Source organism: Trachinotus anak, unplaced genomic scaffold (assembly GCF_046630095.1).
Source record: "Trachinotus anak isolate AG129_WGS33_773 ecotype Australia unplaced genomic scaffold, CSIRO_AGI_Tana_v1 ptg000001l, whole genome shotgun sequence".
Lineage (NCBI taxonomy): Eukaryota > Metazoa > Chordata > Actinopteri > Carangiformes > Carangidae > Trachinotus > Trachinotus anak.
In genome coordinates this window covers 11896053-11917886 of record NW_027273852.1, presented here as the reverse complement: position 1 = coordinate 11917886, position 21834 = coordinate 11896053, and the positions used below count along the sequence as shown (strand labels likewise).

The window sequence follows — 21834 nt, the reverse complement described above, 5'->3', positions numbered from 1 at the left end:
CAATGATACTACATAAGTGTCTGAAATCTTAACTTACTGTTCACTATAGAGTTAACAACAGAGTGTTTAATATATAGGGGACAGAGAGTTACAGTAGCTGCATTGCATCACATTTATCAGATTCTTTACTTCATCCCTCCAAGATGTTAAAGATATAAAATTCTTTGTTTAGAAATGTTTTATTTGTTAATTGAGTATATATAATGGAGTGGGTGATGTCGCATGCATGATGAAAACAAGGGGGCTGGAAGTGCAGGACAGCTGGCTACGAACATGCAGGTTGTACTGTACTGTACCGGGTCAATTCTTTACAAATAATCCCAACCAGGATGAAGCAATCTTGTTTCTCAGCTATGCAGCAGTTACAAAAATAACTATGTACAAGATCCCTCTTGTCAATTTGTTACTGTTTAGAACAGTGTTAACAGTAAATGGAAACAAAGACATAAAATTAAATTTTTATGCAGTAGTGTTCATTGGGCCAGGCAGAGTGAGCTACCTGTTGTATGCCCTCTCCTTCTTTGCCCTTTCTAAGGCCTTGTCCATGGTCTTCTCATTCTCACCTCGACACTTGGGGCAGTACCACTTTCCCTTTGGCTTATGATGAAGCCCAACACAGGAGAAATGAAACCACTCAATGGGACATTCATCATTATCACAGCCAATCATCTCGCCATAGGACACCTGCTCACACAGGCAGTATGTTGGCTCATCTGGATCAATGGGCAGGTCTGGAGGTGACACTTCTCTCTCTGACTTTCCTTTTGACCGTTTCTTCTTCTTAGAAGATGTTTTGGCACGTTTTTCCCGGGATGCTCCCACTCCCACTTCCTCAGTGTGATCCAGACCCCCGTAACTTTCCCGATTTTCCCCGTTTTTCTGACGTCTAGAGCGTTTCCCACCAGCCTTGTCTGCGCCACCTGAGCCTGGGGTAACCTCATCACGCTTCTTATCATGGTGGCCAGGTTTGCCTGGAGTGATGGTGGCTGATGATGAGGACATCATGGATGCTGCAGTGGTTGTCATGGATGTTGCTGTGGGAACGTGGCTCTCTGGGACTTCTTGAGAGGAAAGGAGAAGTTCTGAATGCCAGTCTATTTGTCGTGTTCGGTTCTCAACCAACTCCACCTGAAACAAACATTCATCCAAGTTATATATAGTGATACTCTGTGAAGTTATATAAAGTGGTAAGCTGTAGTTTGGCCCTCTGTAGTTACATCATGTTACATACATCATCATCAACTTTCTACAGAAACCAAACTTGAACATGAAATATTTTGTTTTGTTTTTTATTTGACATCAGCTTTTATTGGCTTAATTTAACATACTGAAAAACAGTTGGGACATTCTTCTTGTTTATCCAATTGTGTATAACAGTGTAGACTTTGTCTGGTGATGTTTTCTATACCTGTAGATCCCAGCAAAGCTTTACAGCAGTTGAACGTCAGTTTAATGATATTATCTAAACCACTTCTCTAGACGTTAAAATAGAGGTGAATGTTTGTACTAAAATCATTCCCGAAACTATAGGTTTTAAATATCTCATTTCAACTTTGACATACCGAACATGTCAGAGGGGAAGGTAAAATATGGTGTTGTGTTGCTGCTGATAAGCCCTTAGCATGTAACAATAATAACCTGATTTGGTGTTCACTGCAGAAGGTCTGCAAATGTGCAGAGACATTTTCTCTGGTAATGATTTCAATGAAATTCAAATGTAAAAAAAAAAGCAAACACATTCCAAAATAAACTGGCCACTTAGCAGGTCTACAAATCTTTGTTTTTCTCTTTATATTTACTAAAAGTATTGTCATGAGAACAGGTGTTACATGAAAGCACTTCTCTATCCTTTAGCAGTCACACACATTCAGATCTGGAGGTTTGCCAGTGAGCAGCTCTACTGAAACAGCTGCAGGGTGTTCTCTACGTACCATTTGACCGGCAATCTGGATCTTTTCATCTCCAAGCTCTTGACTGCGGATCAGTGCCCTCTGAATTGATAGCTGAAGTTTTCGTCTCTGAAGTGAATCAGACTCCCGGCGATACCGTTCGTAAGCATCGTCGAGCTCCTTCAGAACATCTACCAAAGACAAAGAAGAGGGAGAAGAAAAAAAAAAAAAAAAAATCAGGTGGGAGTGGGAAGATTGAAATTTAACACATTCTCAAAAAGTACACACAAATAACCTGTGATTAATTCATGTGTAACTGAAGGTTTAGTCTCCATAATTTATGAATTCTGTGATGCACAGCTACGCAAAGAGACAAAGACTGCATTGCTGACATGATGACCTCTCTCTCCCTCTTTCTTGCACACTTTATGCTACACTGACACACATAATATTTGTACTGCATGAGCAGCTCTGCAAACACAAATTCTGACGGGAATAATTAAAACACATGCAGCAGGTTTAACACATAAATACAGCTTACATTCTCCTTATGATAAACACCCAATCACAACAATACTTTAAAGCAATTTCTGTTTAGGACATTATTACAATATGATTTCTGTAACCTCTTTAGCAGCCTATTTAATGTTAATTATTGTACAAAGATTTGAAAGAGACACTGTCCGGTTTTTTTTTTTGTTTTTTTTTTTTTTTACCTTGATACTTGGCATCAATTTCCTTCATAAGAGACACACTCCTCTGCAGGTCAAAGGGTAGTGACTCCACCAGGTCCAAGTACTCCTCAACATAATTCACAACAACGTGGCCTGGGTCACCATTGGTCGGGTTCAACATCGCGGAGTCGTCTTAGCCAAAGGACACTGGAGACACCTGTTAACAAGAAGTTGTTATTCAAATGTGTTTTCTCGATGTGGAGCCATTCTGCTGTGGCAGCATGTACAATATGCATGTTTCTTGGAAACTATAACCTCATTCATTCACATCAGACGTCTTTGATTGAATGTACATCACTGTGCGTGTTTCGCTGGGACCCACCAAATGTGCTTTTGTCGTCTTCTCCGGTATCTGAGATCTATCCAGAAATACAGGCTACGCGGTCAAAATGTTAAAGGGGGAGGGGGCAACTGATCTGTAGTCAGCCATCCTGAAAATTGCTACGTGTAATAGGAATTTGCCAGAGATCACCGCCACCAACGAGTACTACACAAGCTCGGAAACAATATAAATAAGTTGCATGTAAAGAGGTACTTGAATGTGTTAAGCGCACCTCAGTTTTGCAAGGTCGGAGAGGACAACAAAGCTAAACAGTAAAGTTAGCTAGCTAGGTTTCCCCCGGTTAACCGTAACGTGATGTTATGGATGTGGATGAATCGTAAACCCCACATGCTAACGTGAAAAAGCCCTTAAAAATAACTTCACTGCCGAGCTCCGGTGTTTCCGCCACGAACAGACGGAGGTCCAGCGAGCACTGCGATGGTTTGTGTCTGACATCGAGACTGACGCTGGCCGCGGCCGTCGTACCCCGCCGGAGACTTCACGCTAACGTCAAGTAACGTTAACCAACTTTCTCATCGCTGCGAGTTTGAGCCAGGAAACCCGTAACTCTAAGCAAAACACATCGACATTTTTTTATTCGATCCACATCTGAGGTTGGCTGACAGCGCCGGCAAAAATGTTTAAACAAACGACACCTCGATGGGACAAAGATTCACCAACGCTAAGAGAAAACGCTCAACCAACTCTTCGTTCACCCACAACGTGAACAATTACTGATCGATACCAATATCGATATCGCACAACCGATTCGCCTAAGTTTGAATCATCGATAACATTATAAGCAATCATTTCGACAGTGAAATTAGCCCTTTTTTCCATCATGTTTGACTGTTAGCCAGTTAGCTTCTGTTAGCCTTTAACATTTGCCGATACTGCACGGACCCTGTCGTTAAACACCGCAAAAACAAAAGCCAGACAACACATTGCACTTGTGTAGTTAGTAGGTCAGCGGCTCACAGAACAACTTACTTGTGTGGATTTGAGTTTTTCTGTAGCCGACGGCAGCGTTTAACTCTCCGGGATGCTGCCCTTGCTGCTAGCGCCGGGGTCGTGTGTGGGGAGCAGCACTCGCTAGCCCCACGGCGGCTAATGTTAGCTGGTGGCTAAACTGCCTGAACAAATATGATCAGTTGTGCCCTGTGAACTACGCACAAAAAGTAAGGAAATTTATGTTTGGTAGGTTATTTCTTTGTTGTAACAATGCTCCCTGGCAATAAATCTTATACCGTTGGAAAAGCCTGTTTATTTCCCTTTTAATTGGTGCCACATTTGTAAAGAAACACGCATTAGTGGGATGAGCTGCAGGGCTGAGGATGTGGGTTGCGCCTATGAATGATTTGCCAAATCTTCTCCGCCAGGCTCCATCTGGGGGGATGTCAGAGACAGGCCGCGAAGTGGGCGTCCCAAGAAGACGGCACCACAACAAGACCGCTTCCTCATCTTGTCCGTGTGCAGTCTTCTGCAGACCTGCAGTCCAGCTTTGCAGGACGATGCGCCCGACGGCTCTCTGGTCTCACGGAGGCTGCCAGGGGGGCTGCCCTGACTGCCCTTCCCCGTCAGGCCCTTTTGCGCTGGTGTCGGCAACACAAGCACTGAGACCTGGACATGTGGAGGAGCGATATGTTCAGCGATGAGTCCAGATTCTGGCCACGGCTCCCGGGTCGGAGGGTCAAAGTGCGGAGAAGAGGCGGAGAGGGCTTTGGTGATCTCTGCACCGACAGAGTAACTTCTTTTGGTGGAGGCAGTGCGATGGTGAGGGGCGGCATCGCCCTCACTGGAAAAAACGAGGCTTGTCATCATTGGAGGCAATCTCAATGCAGAGAGACATCCAAATTCTGCAAACAGTGGCAAATCCCGCATCTCCACAGTCTGGGGCCAAACTCTGTCCCCCAAGATGACAACCCCCCCCCAGAATTTGGGAGTGGGGAGGATGGAGTGGCCTGCCAGCAGTCCTGACCTCAACCCCACTGTGCACATGTGGGATCAGCTGGGGCATGCTGTTGGTGCCAGAGTGACCAACACAACCATGTTGGCTGACTTGGGACAAATGCTGGTTGAAGACTGGGAAACGTGGCACCATTTAAAAGGGAAATAAACAGGCTTTCCAACGGTATAAGATTTATTGCCAGGGAGCATCGTTACAACAAAGAAATAATCTACCAAACATAAATTTCCTTACTTTTTGTGCTTTGTTTAGTTGCTGCGGCTATGGCAACCACCGACACGGGTTGAATAAATAAAAAATACCATATATTTCTCCTAAGCATTGAGAATTAATTTCTGAATGTTAGTATTTTTTGTGAACACATTAGTTTACCACTAACAGGATTTTCAGTGGTCTCATTGACCGTGTAGTAACAAACATGACCATGGTATTTGCAACTTGCAAGTTAATATTGCCACCTTGTGGCAACAAAGTTAAGCTGCTAGTTGTAGTTGTAGGTCGCCTTGAAGAACTTGTTCAAGAAGTCACTCACACAAAATCTACTTTATTATTTATTTCAAAATTCAAACCAGTTTGTTTTTTTTCTGTGACCACATTTATCTGACCGTGTCTCTTTGATGGGCCGTCAACAGGCCAGTGTGTATATTTTGCATCAGATTTTGAGTTCTGTCTTTGAGAGAATAACTCACACCTCTTTAACCATTCAAATTCAACTTGATGAGAACATTTTCCCCCAACCAACCCATAGGCTGTATTAACAGTTTTTAAGAATGCAAAACTGTGCATGTACTTATAGCTGTTTAATAACAACAATTCTGATTTCAGCTGTTTTCAGCTTTCAAATAGCTTTTTAAAGGCTGAGCCAATCTCCTGGATCATGTCCGAGGTGGTGGTGGACCTGCCGTGTTGCTGGAATGCTTGACTGTTGCACTGTCTGGTGAGTGAACAGGCTCCGAATGCTGCAACCAGTGATGGACTCACACTGCAGGAGGACAAAAATAATGGATTAGGAAACATAAAACCACACATATGAATGAAACATTTATTTATTTCTGAAATGTGACACCTTAAAAAGGACCCCGCTAGTGTTTTTGCATGTTTTTGGGATTAACTTTTGATTGATACCCAACAGCATTACCATTTGACAACAGCGATACATTAGGGCTGCAACTAAAGGTTTTTATTATTTATTACTTAGTTTATTATTAAGTAGTTTATATTAATTACTGTATCTGTAAAATGTATAAAAGGTAATGTCTTCAAATGTACTGTTTGTTTTTGCTTGTTTTTTTTTAAGAAAAAAAATCACTTTACTATCATATAAAAAACAAAAACAAACAAACAAAAAAACAGCCTCCTCAACTTAGAGAGCCTAAATACCAGAAAATGTTTGGCATTTCTGCCTGAAAAATGGCTGAAATGATTAACCTATTTCCAAAATAGCTGACATATTAATTATATGTACATTAACTAATCAGTTATTTATTATTATTTATTATTTTCTTATCATTTTAACTCCACAATGCATTAAGAGAATAGTGAATTAATTAAACTCAAGCTAGTTTCCAGACTCTTTCGTAACACGGTGAAATGAATGGAAACCAATGGGTGCTGTGGAGGTATGTGTAAAATAATATTTTGGAAATAGTTCATGTAATGTAAACTTTATGCACTTTGTAGGTTATGTACTTGCACATGTACAAACACCAGTATGGTCCTTTAAAGATGTTATATACTACCATTAAAACACAGTCCACAAACACCAAAACGTATCTTCACCTTTTGAGCAGTCCAGCTGCAGAGGCAGCATGGGCCCAGTGTGCCAGCACTCCCATAGATCCAGACAGAAGATCACCCTGCCCACCGCATCGTCTCCCACTGCCCTCGATACTGCATGAGATCACTGAAAACAAGAAGTCTCAACATGAGATGACAAATCGGCTGGAGAAGTTTAATGCACGTCTGGCAAAGTTGTGTTTAAACTGTATATGGGCTTGATACTAACGCTTGCTGCCATCTGTAATCAGATCCTGTTCTCCTTTTAGCACCAGAGTGAGGTTGCCCATGGCTACACTGAGCTGCATGACACTGCGTTGATGATCACTGCTGTCCATGGGTTCATGGTGCTGAGACAACAACAAAAGAAACACACACACACACACACACACACACACATAAAAACATAGAATTGTATGAACAGTTAACACCATCAACTGGTGACTGACTTGTATCTGCCAAGAGACCCACCAGTGCTTCATATAGTCGGGTGAACTCCATGAAGTTAGGTGTGAGGATACCCTTCTGGTACCCTTGAATAACAGATGGTTGCTGCGTAACTAGCCATAATCCATCCTGTTGAAAACAAACGAACGAAACAAACACACAAACACACACACACACACACACACACACACACACACACACACACACACCCCCTTGGTGACTATGTGTGGCTTTGCAAATACAATCCCATCTGTTCAACAGCTGGAACTCAATTTTATCAAGACTTACTGCATCAATGACTATCGGGATATCTCTTGCTTTACACTTCTCTATCACCTCCTAAACAAGAGAGAAAAATGTGTTATCTTGAGATAATGTAAAATTAAATATCATTCATAAATCCTTAAGTAGCACTCTTAACCGGCACAGTCTAATGGTCTCTGCAGGCTGCACTTAACAACATTTTTAAGTACAGTATCTGTGATATACAGTATCTGTGTCCTCACTTAAAGTTGGACAATAATTTCAAGTCCACTGTAGAGTTTCCCAATTTGCCCAAAAGATATTCCTAGTGTCAAATACATTTCTTTACCCCCAACAACAGAGAGATGGATCAAAGCTAAAAGTGTCAGCCAAGCAGCAGTGTTCATGTGTTTCTACAGGACTGGTAAACATGATTGTGCTCTTTACTGAGGCATGTTTTCTGCTAAATTCAACCAAAATTTTCACAGTTAATAGTCACAGGGAGCCCCCAACATGTGAGGTTGTGGTGCGCAACTTTAAGTGATCACTGTATTCTTTCTAACGAATGCTAAAAAATATGTTTTGTGATCATGCACAAGTAGCTGACCTAAGAGACTGTTTTCATGTTTCAGTACAAGGGAGAGTGAATACTTTCCACATGCCTTAGCTGTTTTCAGTAGTAAGTCTTCTCTCCCTAGACCTGGTCCCACCACAAGGCCATGCAGTCTTGGGAGCCATTTTTCAATCTCTTCCACTGCATTAGGACTGTCCCTTGACACACATGCACACAAATAAAAGACACATATATTGGATGTGTTTGAATGCACATATGACTAAGTAGTACCCAGGTTATGCTCTCATTCCCAAGAGGTATTCGCTTTTTTTATGACTCTGTGTATACATTTTTTTTTTCCCACATATAAAAAGTCTTTTGAATGTTACGATGGCAACCATGAACTCACAATGCATTTTGATGACTTATAACAGGGAAATGTACTTATTCTGTCACTTTGTGATGAGAATGCACTGTAAACTGCACAATCAAACTGATTTTCACCACAGGCTCTTAGTTCACCTGATACCAAAACTGACCTTCAACACCTTGAGAGGGTACGACAGAAATGCAAACACAGAGCTTAAACAGCCGGCACTGTGCCATGCCATGAGCAAACTCTGCACTTGTATAATTATGGTGAGAAAGCACCAAGATGATCGTAACAACTTGTGACTTTTTATATAATTGGTAGACTAATTGTAGGCAACTGCAAAACGTGACCTTCTACAGTATTACAATTCTACTTAATCATTACAACTGTTGTTATAACACATTATTCATTATGAAGGTTTACTCTTCTGAAAGTGTTCCAATGTGTTATGCAGTTATCTATACTTCATCATCAACACAGGCATCATGGAAATTGTTACCAAACTTTTAATAGTGCAGTATTTGTGCATAAAAATACTCACACTTAATGTAAATAAATGCACACTACTCCTTTATTAATGATCATATTGTTGAAAATCCTGTACTTACAGAACAGGATGAACTATGAGCTCAGGGCTGTATGACTTGATTACAGTTGCAGCATCTTTGGTGCAGAACACATGAGACAAGTCAGCTCCCTGCAAACAAGAAAAAAAAAAGCACTGTCACTGCACCAGAACCGGACGTCAACGAAAAGTGATAATTTTACATTCTGTAAAATTAATGCCCCATCTGTCAGGATTATTATTTACCACTTTCAGTGCAGAGATGGCAGCAAAATATGGAGCTCCAGTATAGCTTTAGGGGGTGAAGACAAAAAAAAAAAAATTAAAACTTAAACTATTGTTTGGTGAGTGCTGGTTACATTGAGGTGGGGATGATCTTTGTGTCACATACTCTTGGCATCCTCCAATGATCCCAATACGTCCATCTTGTCCCTTGTGCTTTTTGGATGTCAGTGGAGGGACTATACTCTTTACTAGTGAGAGGATATCATCATCCATGCCTTTGTGTGATGTAGACCCCAAGCTGTGGTAGCGTTCAAACACTGAGGAAATAAACAAAGTAAGAGTTTTAAAGTGTGGAATACTCGTTAGGCCTGAATCAGCAGCTAATCTACATTTTTTACCCTCCATCGACACAAGATGACAGAAGTCTGGCAACAAAAACAACGCATACACAATTAAACAGAGATAATAATGTGCTGCAAATAAAGCTCAATTAACAAGTCACGACTGGAGTGACTGCTCCATCCCTGAGCCTTCACATTACAGCTGACACGCCTGTAGTTTCCTCCTCCTCCACACATTCCACCTCAGGGCTGCAAACATGACACCGACACTGACACCAATACCTAATGCCTGAGGATCTGGGTTTGACAGTTGACTCTGTTGGGTGAAACAGTCTGTCTGCGGCGAAGGGCGTCTGAGATGGCTGGACTGGCCACGTGTACATGACGGAGAGGCACTGGGGAACACAGGTGCACGGGCAGCAGGGGCTGTCTTGGAGGGAGTGGCAGCAGAGCCGGGTCTGGTGGAGGAGATACTGGAGAACATCTGGCCGAGCATCTGCAGCATGTGCAGCTCTCTTGCGTGTTCGGCTTCTCTGCGGCGGTCTTCTGCCTGCAAGCGCTGCTCCTCCATCCGGTAGAAGTTGTCCTCGGCCTGGGCGCTCTGCTCCAGGAACTGCTCCATTAGTTTCTCCATGGGGAAGTTCGCACGCCTCTTTCTCGGCCGCTTAGGTGTTCTGGCTGACAGATTGCCGGCCGACTGGCTGCTGTTGTGCGGCCTTACCGAAGTGCCTGAAGTGGAGAGGGGAGAGACATTATGTGATGCATCTTCACACATATTCAATGAAATAATCATGGTATTAGAAATGATTATGAAAAACACTGCATCCACCTTAACACTGAAGAACAAATGAATGTGGACAAGGAGGGAGCACTTACTGTTATTTCCCACTGTCACTTTAACTGGAATGGGGATGGGGACAGTAGGGTACTCCAGTTTCACCTCAGTCTCCGCAGGATAAGGACACTCCCCCGTGTTGTCGGAGTAAACATCTTGAGCATCTTCTCCATCCTCCTCCAGGCCATCCACGGCCTCTTCCCCTCCCGCCCCGCTGTCTATGAACTCTTGAGGGTCAAGAGCGGGCCGGTTGCTCAGAATCCTCTCCATGGTGTCATAAAACTTACAGATCTTGTGATACTGCCCGTTGTTCCGCAGATTACCCTCCTTCGCCAACAGGTACTGTCTCTTGAGGCTTTTGATCCGCACCCTACACTGCTCCGGGGTCCTCTCGAAGCCCATCGCTCCCAGCCTCCGGGAAACGTCGCGGTACACGAAGCTGTTTCGGAAGTTTCCATCCAGCGCCGCCTGGATGTCCTGCTCCCCCCAGATGTTCAACAAGGTCCTGGTCTCCACGTCCGACCACAAGAAGCCCCGCGTTGTGTTCGCTTGCATGGCGGATCCGGACAGGTTTCGCTCGGAGTAACCTCCACGGCACGGAGTTGAAGGGAGGTGTTGACGCTGCGGATTATGACGGACGTCTGGATCCTCGCCCCCGGCTGCATCAAAGCTGCGGGGCGCCGCCGTCCCACACAACGTCAACACCGAGGACCGGACGTTTAGCTTGTTTACAAGGACTTGCCCGAGCAACAATTATAGTTTTCAACCTGGGAATCATTCCAGTGGCTGGCACAGACCAACTCTCTGTGTGCTAGCTAAAACCTGCCCGTCTGTGTTTGTCCCCCTTACGTCGTTAGCAAAATGCGTCGCTTGGTACTAAACTGACTGGGAATCGGCTTTCCCAGAGTCTTCCGACGCCCTTAACCCTCATTGGGCACATTTCAAAACTGACCTCTGATCAGTCCTGCAAGGGGCAACTTCACCTTTCTCCGCCTGCTCCTCCCATGCTCGGTGTCTGCCGGGTCCTAGAGCCCTCGATTTCAACCTGCTAACTCTCGGGTAAACACGGAGGGGCACCGACAGGCTTCAGAGGCAGCCACGCTAACTTTATAGCTACCAGGACGTTACAGTGACACAATATTTATTTATAACCCTTCCTCCACTTTACCTCTCTCGTTCAAACAGACCAATGTGGCGATAATCGACAGAGCAACAGTGACGGAGCAATAGGCGAGCATCTGAATCTGCTGCGACATGCTGTCATTCATTCCTCTCTCTGACTGCAGCCACCGGCACATGAAGCTTCCCCACGGGTGGAGGCTCCCCGCTTCTTCTTACCTACACTGCGACTGCGTTTCAACGCTGGCAGCTGTGCACAAACGATCCGGATCATGAGGCGACTTAACGCAGCGCTGCGGGACAGGAAGGAAAAGGCTTGTGATGCCTTTAAGGCCTCCTCGGACAGGCTGGAATCTGTCAACAAACAAGGAGCAGCCTAAGAGAAGTTAAAGCTGCACTACTTCTGATGGCCTCTAAAATGCTGACTGCAAAATGAGGCCAATCATGTCCCCCCCCCCCCCCCCCCCCCCATAGGATGTTCCACTATTATTTATTTAATCACCACAGCAATAAAATAAGTGTTTTTATGTCCATATTGTGAAATAAAAGTGTAGCCATTTCTGTACGGGCTAATAAAAACTTGGAAGTACATGGAACTGAGACAAACATAAACATGTATAAAAAAATATATATATATCAATAATAATAATAATAAAAAGAAGAAGATGCATTTTTTGTCACTTCTCTTAATGACTTAATGCAGTCATACAACTAACATACACTCCACAGGGTTTCCATCTCATAAGATTATTAAATAATTAATTTTGCAGCTGTTAATCCTGCAGACAAAACTCTCTTTTTATAGGTTTAGGGTTGATTTAACGACAAGACTTGTGGAAGACATGGACTATTCAATACGTCAGAGCAGAGAGGATACACCCTACCCATACCCATATGGTATATATGTCAGATCTTTAACACGTAAAGTGCATGAGGGATTTCGGGTAATTCTTAGTTGCAACCTTTGGTGTTAGTTAAAACCTTTGATTAAACAGGACAACAGAGCAACATGATTTCATACTAAATTCAAATCATAATCTTTTAAATCAACATTCCTTTTGATTTTTTTTTCCCCACGACATGTTGTTGTATTAGTTTAGTTTATTTCTGGGTTTGAAAATATTTCTATATTTCCTCTTTATCCTTTGTACATTAGTTTGGTAAGAGATCGTATGTATTGTGTTTGCAATGTTATCCTCAACAGTTCAACAGTTATGCCCATCAATTAATCTATAAAATTCTGTCAGGAAACAGAATATTCTGCTTGTCTCACCTGGTCAGTCTCTTTGTGACACTTATTGTGGGAAGCATACATTATCCTTCATATGTTCAGGTACACCTATGGGAACATACATAATAGTATGTTAATAGTAGTAGTACTAGTTGTGTACACGTAGGCTACAATGTCTAGCCTGTACATTTGGCCTGTACATTTGTAGATGCAGATGTGTTCCAAGCTTGAATCATAAACATCAGTTCTCACTACATTTTGTTTGCTCAGAAATAACATAACATTAACAATGTATACCAAAAAGATTTTTCCTTTTACTTTTTTTTTTAGCATTATTTATTGTGTCACACCTAAAATAAAAGTCACATTTCAAAACTGACAAACTTTGAGAACAAATATTATACAAGTATAATATTTATTTATTGTAAAAACATAATAAAATGTATTGCTATTACATTTGCAGAGGAATGAAGCATTGCATAGGCTGTCCCAACAAGTGGTCTGATGTCTTGTCACAAATGTTTCTCCAAATTACGACAGGACTTGAACGCAGGACATGGGTTCATGAAACTACAATTAATATCTTAAAGAAAAACTTATTTAAATGAAAAAAGGCAATAAGACTAAAACATTGTGGGCTTGATATGGACAACGTGAAAAAGCCTATCTGGCCTGCTTCAAGAAACTTTCTGTTTTCAAGAGAATTCCGTTTACACGTGTTTTTGATAGCCTACAGGAATTTGTGTGTCATGGTGAAACTGGACTGTGTGCGCTACCATCCGCCCACCAGAGCGATTCAATATGACAAATCGGGCTTAACACTGCAAGCAATTTTGCCCCGAGTTTAGTCTTGTAGGTTAAAAAAAAAACCCCCAACCCCTCTGATACTTGGCTATGTGCAATCCTTCCTCCTTAAACCCGGCAGACCCAAATACCAACCAAGGCACAAAAGCATAAACATAACCATCTAAACTGTGCTGAGGCCACCAAGATTTTATTTAATATTTGCAGTCAGCGCATTTTGCAAAAAACAAGTTTGTCCAAGTTGAAATATGTGTATTGATTGTAATCTCATTTATTGTTGCCTAACCTACTGTCGCTGTTTTCTTGTTTTCCCCACCCCATCCCGTCTCATATCTCTTTTTTCCCCAATTTAGTTTTTCTTTCTTTTGCTTTACTCACAACATTTTATCCTCCTTGTTTTCCTACTTGTTTTCTGTCCCATTCCTGCAGCTGCATTTGATATATCATTTGTACCTGACTTCCTTATCTCAACTTATTTCAATTCATGGTGTTTTCTTTTTTTCTTTCCTTTTTTTTTTTTTTTAAATAAGTCAGTAAATAAAGTTTATTACAGTAACACCTTTCCATGACATATCACAAAGCCCTTTACAATGAAAGACAAAATAAAGAGAAAGCAAATAGAGACATAGTAGGCCTATAACATATATAGTATAGAGATTTAAAGAACAACACCATAATGATAATAAGAATAAAAGACAGTAGAAACCGTGCCAGTAATTAAACCTGACAGGCAAAGCTGAGGGCACAAAGAGCAGCGCGACTCTAGCTTCTCACCTACTTCCTGTTTTACCTCAGTTACTTTTTGAAGTTCAGACACAGGCAGCAGACGTGAGAATGAGCCAACAATGGACAGTCATGTTTTCACAGATTAACTCTCTCTCATTAAATGGCGTTTGTCGGAGGCAGCGAGCGGCCTGAAGTTACTTTTACGAGTTAGACCGCGGCTTCTTTCCCACGATAAGGAGAGAGAGAGAGAGAGAGAGAGAGAGAAAGTCAGCTCCCCTTCAGTGGGACCCAGCAACATCATTATGCCCGAGTCGGCGAAGATGAAGAAGCCCGACGTCAAGGTGGTCCTCCTGGGGGACATGAACGTCGGGAAGACGTCGCTGCTCCACAGGTACACGGAGAGGAAGTTCAAAGACACCATCAGCACCGTCGGAGGGGCGTTTTTCCTCAAGCAGTGGGGGCCTTACAATATCTCCATATGGGACACTGCCGGTAATACCTCCTTCATGTGTTCCCCTCGGGCTTCTCTCTCTGTCTGTTTTAAACTCTTGTCAAGCCTCATGCCTCTGGTTTGTTAGCGGTGTTTACCTGATAACGCGTGATTTCGCCACCTGAGGCAATCACAGGCATGTGACCGCTCGGTCTGTACAGGCTGTCTGCTTCATGGGAACCTGCCTCTGCTGGTTGCGTGCTATTCATTTTCACAGTAAATAAAACGAATAACCATTATATTTCCTGTAAAGTCGTGCACAATTAAAGCTCCTCAGGTCAAAACAGGATAAAAGCAAACAGATAAACAATGGACAATCAACCTTTAAAAACAACATAAAATAAATCTCTTAATCTGTGCACAGTCACACACCTTTTACAATCATTTCAGGGTCACTTAACCTGCTTGATTTAGATCTTAGGGGACAGGGCTTTTTTTTTTTTAATATACATCAATCAATCAATATCAATCAATCTATTGGCCAGAACATATAATGATTAATCTAAAGACATTTAGGGTTTGGTCTGTTTGGAAACAAATTCAGTTTTATGATCCTTAAAAGGGACTTACTACATGAATATTCCACCTTAATCTTACAGAAAATGTTTAACAGTTATGGGATTTAACGGTAATGATAAAAATAAAATTGTAAACACAGGACAAGATGGTATAATAAATAAAAAATGTTAGCAAATTTTAATTAATGTAAGTCTTAAGAAAAATGGCTTTTCTTAAAATATAGAATAGCCTGTAAGGAAGATAAAGATCAAACAGCTAATCATTTATTATTTTACAGGTCAATTTTATGCCTGTTTCATATCATTATAAATGGACTAATCTAGTTTCTGACAGCCTATCAAACTATCTGAGAATTTTTACATTTTGAAGAAATCACTCCACAATTTTTTTTTTTTTTTTTTTTTAACCTATGTTGCTAAAATATATGAATTCCCTCATTTGAAAGAGAAATAGAGAGATCCCTGTTTCCTTAACACTTCAAAGCCCTGTATGTTATTATGCCGTGACCTGAAGGCGGTTTTATTCTAAATGTTTATCAGGCTGCAAATGTTAAATTAGGTTTCCTTATTGCTGAACAGCCCATGTTATAAAGTCACTGTGTGCCTTGTCTTGTGCTAGATTGCTCAATATTGGACTCATCTGACTTAACCAAAACCATGGTCATTTCAGATATTTTTCTCTTGAATTGTTTATAGCTGTTTGACACAGGCTTCAAAGTACAATGCTGTTGATTTTGTCAATTATTCGGTCTAGTCTTGAAATGAGCAATGATGAATATGCATCACAAGTTACTGCTGAGTTGTCTTAAAATTGCTTATTTAGTTTGACCTACAGCCAATGGATTTAATTAAAGATCATCTGAAACAGAAGAAAATAACCTTTGAATGAAACTGAAACCAGCAAATGTTTGGTTTTTTTTTTTTTTTTTTTTTTTTTACTGTAGAAAGAGTTGATCATCAAGACTGAATTATATTATATATTGACTATTCCAGAAGTTTGAAACACAGAATATTATTCATTTACAGACAAGGTATTAGACTCAGAACCCCTGTTTCTTTACTGCTATACAGAATACACTTTACACTTAGAAACTTGTGCTTTTCCAGAACCTCTGTCCCCACCTAACCCCAAGGATCACAAGAGCCCTGGTGTGTTAAGATTTATTCTCTTCAATAAACCAATTTGAATATTTTTATTGTCTATGACAAGAAGAATAACAGATTTAGTTACTGTTGACGAATAAGCTTGCAACTGTGCAACAGTCCAGTGCTACTGTGTAAACATGAATTTCTGTAACTCCTCTCAGGCAAATACACACTTCACAAAAATAGAGTTGGTGAGCCACAGAGATAAGGACAGGCACTCCATGTCACCAGTAAGCCATTTCCTGTCTATGTTCCCTAACTCCATGACCTCTGACAGAATGGTGTTGCATTTGTTTTACTTCGTCAATGTGGTGGAGAAATGCCGGATAAGCGCTGAGTCATTTCAAGGCAACTGTTGCAGACCTATCAGTATCAACCCTCAAGCTGTGGAACAGTGGCAGTGATATGGGTTGTATAAAAATCTGTCAAGATGTTTGGCTCGTCAAATTGAAACCAGGACGTCCGTTTCTTATGTTCCCTCTGATAAAATCGTTTTCAGTTGGACATCTTGATTCTTAAAGCCCCATGCAGGGATACAGGCTGTCTACCCTGTTCCTGTTTAGTCACATGATAGAGTTATGACAGGAAGACTTGACTCCCCCATGCTTTAACCTGTCTTTTCCAAACTTGCATGCAATAGTGCTTTCCAGATGACTGAGCAGGACTGAGATGAGTCACCTCAGCTAATAATCCTACCACAGATCTTCAGTATATTCTGACATATTCCAGGAGGTATTTGTGATGAATCACTGTTGATTAATATACTCTTGGAAAATTAACTAATTAACAACAACTAATTGTCATATTTTAACCAAAAATGCCGAACGACATCTGGGTCCAGCTTCTCAATTGAGATCATTTGATGTTTTTTCTTGCTTGTCATAAATGATACTAAACTCAGTAGCCTTGAGCATTATTCACAATTTTCTGACATTTTATAGACAAAAACACTGAATAAATTAGTTGAACAAACTGTCAGCAGATGAAAATAATTGTTGGTTGCAGCTGAAGATAGTGCATAACCCTCAGCTTCCAGTTTACTTGGCACATCCAGCTAAAAGTAATGCAGTCTAATACAGCAGTCCCACTATAAATTATGATATATTATAATGTGGTGCGGTTTAACTGTATTGCATTCCACTGAGAGATATGTCCAATATTTCGCCTACCGTCATTGATATACATTTTTGGGACAGAAAATAAGAAACACTTCTTGCTATAATACAACATAATCCAATAGCACTACAACCTGTACAGCCTCTAAAATTACCATGTAGATGAATCCATACTTCTCAAAAACACTTTCGGACATCCTAGCCTTCATGAAGATTATTTGCTGTATTAGACCGCATTTGTTTTGGCTAAGTGTACCTAATAAACTGGCAACCAAGCGATGCCCCCAGTTGCAATGTATTCACACACAATGTCGCCTTTCAAGAATCCTGCATATTTCAACAACAAAGGTCGCTTCTGTTTTCACACTGCTGACTCTCTGTCTTGCACAGTTTCTTTCTGTGCTGTGTGGCTGTTAAGTCTCTGTTTACGGGTTCAAGTTGAGTCGGTTCCCCGCAGCATCACAGACACTGTTGACCTCCTGCTGTGTCTCCTCAGGTCGTGAACAGTTCCACGGGTTGGGCTCCATGTACTGTCGAGGTGCGGCTGCTGTCATCCTCACTTACGACGTTACCAACTGGCAAAGCTTAGCTGAGCTGGAGGAGCGCTTCCTGTCCCTGACTGATACGGCTAATCATGACTGCATTTACGCCATAGTGGGCAACAAGGCTGATCTCACAGACCCTGAAGCCCAGCTGTCCCAGGACTCAGATGGAGTGTCTCAGGACCAAACTGAGTGTGAGGAGGACAGGACAGAACCACAGGTGCTGTCCGCCTGCCCGACACCCCCGGCCTCCCCTGCATCCCTCTCTGGGATGGTTCTGCACAAACAGGTTACCCATGAGGATGCAGTGGCTCTTTACGGGAGAATACTGCGCTATAAGGGCCTGGAGGAAAGTAGCAGCCTGCCTGCAGAGAAGATGTGCTTTGAAACGAGTGCTAAGACAGGCTACAATGTGGACACGTTGTTTGAAACCTTGTTTGATCTGGTGCTGCCTTCTATCCTGAGGAAGAGAAATGAGAACCAGGAGTCTCCTACAGTTGACCTGGAGGAGTGCAGGGGCGCCAGCAGCAAGCGAGCCAAATCTACCTGCTGCTAGAATCTGCCAGAAAGAGGCGGTGCACGCAGAGACTTGTTTTTTTTTTTAACAAAGAACAATCAACAGGTTGAGCACCTAATAAATACTGTGATGGTACTACTTATTAGATAGCATTAATGACCTCCCGGTAACACACACACACACACACACATTCTTGATGCTAAGAAGATGGTCAGAAAAAGCAACTACAGTTCCTAGTATCCGGAGACATTTCCTACGTAAGGAAGGGTAATAAATGCATGTTGTGTTATTTATTACTCTGTGCTTTCAAACCTCCCACCCTGCACTTGTATCCTAAAGATGTGTCTGTGAGCAGATAACACACATAAGAAGTCAATCACTGCTATTTTTAAATTTAACAGCACTAATTGTTAATTGGGTGGCACATTTCACTGTGTTTGTTGTTATTATTATTATTATTATTATTATTAGGTTAATTGTAAGGTTTTCATAAATCACTCTTATTTGATTTACTTTAATGTTTTGTTACTAGTATTGATACTGATCTTTATATTTTATTGCCACTTTTGGAACTTTCCAATGATTGTAAATAGCAAAAACACCTGTTGAATTTTTACAAATGTTGTCATAATAAAGATTTTTATTTTGCACTTTGCCTGGTCTGGTCAGAGTAAGAGAAGCTTGTGTGAGTAAAATGACACAGTCACAAGTATAACAAACAACATTTAATCTTTACAGTCTAATGGGATAATTATGAAAATAACAGTTAAAACAAATGTCAGTATCAGTATTCAGTATTCTAATCAAACTGTTTATTTCCAAACACGTGAGCCTAGATGACGTGGAACATTTGACCTACTTCCTAAATCATATAAAATACCCTAATCTAACCCCGGATCAGTGGCCAGAGCAAGGATTTGCTACAGTCAGACCTTTGATCCCGGCTGTTTACATTCTGTCCTGTTGGCAGCTTAGGGAAGTTCAATAATTAGTAGATTTGTAAAGGAAAACGAGTTTGGCATGAGTTTTAGATAGGATACATTTAAAACTCTTAAGTAAGGGGGTCAAGTTCATTCAGCTGGTATAAATACAAAGAGAATCAGTGCATTGTGTGAACATATGGTGTATGAAAAATAAAGGGTTATAGAATATTTTTGCAGTAGTTGATAAATGCTTAAAACGAGTTAACAGCTTGAAAGGGCTGTTATATTATAAAAATAGGTTTTGTAAGAGCAATGGAATAAAAGCAGGATAATACTGTCAATAGTATCAACAATTCAAGACCTCTAATGACACATTCTTCAATTGGCAGAGAAGCAGTGTTAGTGGCTTAATGGTGGGCTGTATACCCCAAATAAAAAAAAACATCTAGATAAACTGAAGCAGTGCATACACACAGGCATCTTTGGTTCAGCTGTATTATATGGTATCTGATCTGTGTCATAGTAGCTGAGGTAATAAGTTAAACAGTAAGCACCAATCCACATTTATCATAAAATACATTTTTTCCCATAATGCTGTTGACTTCATTATGGGGGTTCTCCTGTTTTATCTACAGTGGGACATTTCATTCAGAGCTCAGGGAATCACGTGGTCATTGCATGTCTGAGCTCTGTGGCTTGGTTTCCCATTTACACCAATCTACGTCAGTATTTCAGATCCTCCTTAGTTTGGTTTAGCACATGGATAGAGACACGACACTAGACCACTGTCAACGGACCAACTTCTTTCTGTAGAGTCTTTCACAAGTTCTTCATGCAGACCTGGCAGCGGCTGATGCGGGACAGGAGCTGGCCTGCTTTGAGCGTCTCTGATACCGGCTCAGTGTGGAACGACTGATCTATGGATGTTAGCCAGAAGCTGTGCTTGTTAGCAAAGTAGTGGCATGTGCCTTTGGCCCCGTTACACTCAATGAACGGTGTTGTGCGGAAGTCCTCCAGGCAGGAGCCGGGGGATGACAAGGACTGACCTCCGCCTTCATTTCCTGCAGCTGTATGCTGTGGAGACAAAGGTGAGAAGGAAAGAAATGGGAATGTAGCATTTTATACGACAAATCTGGTGATAGTCTATATTTTCTTTTTGTCAACAAATCCCATTAACAAGCATTGCCTGTGCAGTCAAAGACTGATATAGCTTATTTCTTGTCATAGACCTCCATGACTGTCCAAAAACTGATATAAACATGTTTCTTCAATACCATGAACATGGGTAATGCAGTTTATTTAAAGTCAATTCCACCTACACTGTCCTGCCGCCATAAATGTTTACTGACGCACCAAATCCACCGCAGAAAATAGTTCTATAAATGCACTAATTACTCCTTTGTTAAAAAACAACAATGCACAGTGTCTAATTGTTCTGGAAAAGTATTTAGCCCCTTTAAATGATAGTAATATGAATGACTCATTTTTAAAGATTTATGTCTTCAGCAGGTATGAAGATGGTTCGGGCAGAAGTCGGAAACGCCCACATCTCAGTCTTCACATCCCCAGTTTGTAACAGACTTTCCCTCATAAATCTGTAGTCCCCAATCTTAGATTTTTTCAAATATCCCAAAGCTTTCCCAGTGTCAAAGCATACAATAAACACTATAATAACACTGACTTTTACATTTAACTAAGCGTTGTTCTCCTTTAATCCTAAGAGACATTTGTATTAACACTGTAATTAGTCTGAGCCTGTGCCTCTAAAGCTTATCAGCCATTGTCACTTTTGTTATGGTTACTATATCAAGGTCTTGTAAATGACAATAACATAATGATGATTAAATTGCTACCCAAAGCACCTTTGATTTTATGACTTCTGAAATAAAACCAGAACTCACCATGAGGAAGGAGTAACCGATCCACAGGCTGCGCCAGCCTACAGGACACTGTGGGATGGTGATGTCCTGGCTGTGGACCGCGATGGCAACTGATGGAGCTTCACATACTGAGCAGCGGCTGATGTACGGTTTGATCTCTCCCTCTTCTACAGGCATCATGGGAAGAGGAGCAGTTGTTGACAACCAGAAGGACTTATCATTTCTGCTGGCATAGTAACAAATGTCTCCTGGATTGCAGTACAGGAAGGGCATGGTGCTGAACCGTTGGAGGCAGGATCCAGCCAAACCTGAAAGGCAAGGGAAGTTTATTCATATAACACGATTCATACAGAAACTCAATTCACTAAATTCATTTAATCAGATTAAAAGTGAGAATTTTAGAAGATGGAAACCGGGCAAGATGTAAGTTCAAGAATTTCATATGTAGTTGAATACAACAGAGTAACTAAATTTTTTAAATCTTGCTTTACAGTGACCCTGTGTAACAATTTATGGAATAAGAGTCAATGCTAAAATCTAGCTCAAGTAGAGAA

At 41.3% G+C, this 21834-nt stretch overlaps 4 protein-coding genes across 8 annotated transcripts in view; 1 reads left to right on the top strand and 3 right to left on the bottom strand.

The window, feature by feature from the left end:
- Positions 1-44: 44 nt before the first annotated feature.
- Positions 45-4071, bottom strand: ing1 (inhibitor of growth family, member 1). Of its 2 annotated transcripts, none has more exons than XM_071476656.1 (4): positions 3936-4071; positions 2606-2780; positions 1932-2080; positions 45-1128 (listed from the first exon to the last, which is right to left on the bottom strand). In XM_071476656.1, exons 2-4 carry the CDS (start codon positions 2742-2744, stop codon positions 496-498), a joined length of 921 nt encoding a protein of 306 aa, XP_071332757.1. In that variant the 5' UTR covers positions 2745-2780; positions 3936-4071; the 3' UTR covers positions 45-495. The 2 variants fall into 2 exon arrangements, with proteins under 2 accessions (XP_071332757.1, XP_071332765.1); XM_071476664.1 differs by lacking the exon at positions 3936-4071 and adding an exon at positions 2946-3078.
- A 1378-nt stretch (positions 4072-5449) lies between these two features.
- naxd (NAD(P)HX dehydratase) lies at positions 5450-11758 on the bottom strand. Of its 3 annotated transcripts, XM_071476622.1 has the most exons (11): positions 10311-11685; positions 9717-10163; positions 9260-9410; positions 9115-9160; positions 8912-9000; positions 8040-8148; positions 7423-7473; positions 7159-7263; positions 6917-7037; positions 6691-6814; positions 5450-5893 (listed from the first exon to the last, which is right to left on the bottom strand). In XM_071476622.1, the coding sequence occupies exons 1-11, from the start codon at positions 10822-10824 to the stop codon at positions 5743-5745; spliced, it is 1908 nt and encodes a 635-aa protein (XP_071332723.1). In that variant the 5' UTR covers positions 10825-11685; the 3' UTR covers positions 5450-5742. The 3 variants fall into 3 exon arrangements, with proteins under 3 accessions (XP_071332723.1, XP_071332743.1, XP_071332732.1); XM_071476642.1 differs by lacking the exon at positions 9717-10163 and having other exon boundaries at positions 11608-11758; XM_071476631.1 differs by lacking the exon at positions 9717-10163 and having other exon boundaries at positions 11438-11620.
- A 2458-nt stretch (positions 11759-14216) lies between these two features.
- On the top strand, positions 14217-19127 carry rab20 (RAB20, member RAS oncogene family). The gene is made up of 2 exons (XM_071476608.1): positions 14217-14641; positions 17915-19127. The coding sequence occupies exons 1-2, from the start codon at positions 14452-14454 to the stop codon at positions 18514-18516; spliced, it is 792 nt and encodes a 263-aa protein (XP_071332709.1). The 5' UTR covers positions 14217-14451; the 3' UTR covers positions 18517-19127.
- A 60-nt stretch (positions 19128-19187) lies between these two features.
- The window catches only part of col4a2 (collagen, type IV, alpha 2), a 59350-nt gene continuing 56703 nt past the window's right edge, over positions 19188-21834 (bottom strand). For both annotated transcript variants that reach the window (XM_071476577.1, XM_071476585.1), the window contains 2 exons: positions 21302-21588; positions 19188-20474 (listed from right to left, as the gene is read on the bottom strand). In XM_071476577.1, coding sequence (XP_071332678.1) covers positions 20220-20474; positions 21302-21588 — 542 coding nt within the window. In that variant the 3' untranslated portion in view covers positions 19188-20219. The remainder of the gene's footprint in view (positions 20475-21301; positions 21589-21834) is intronic.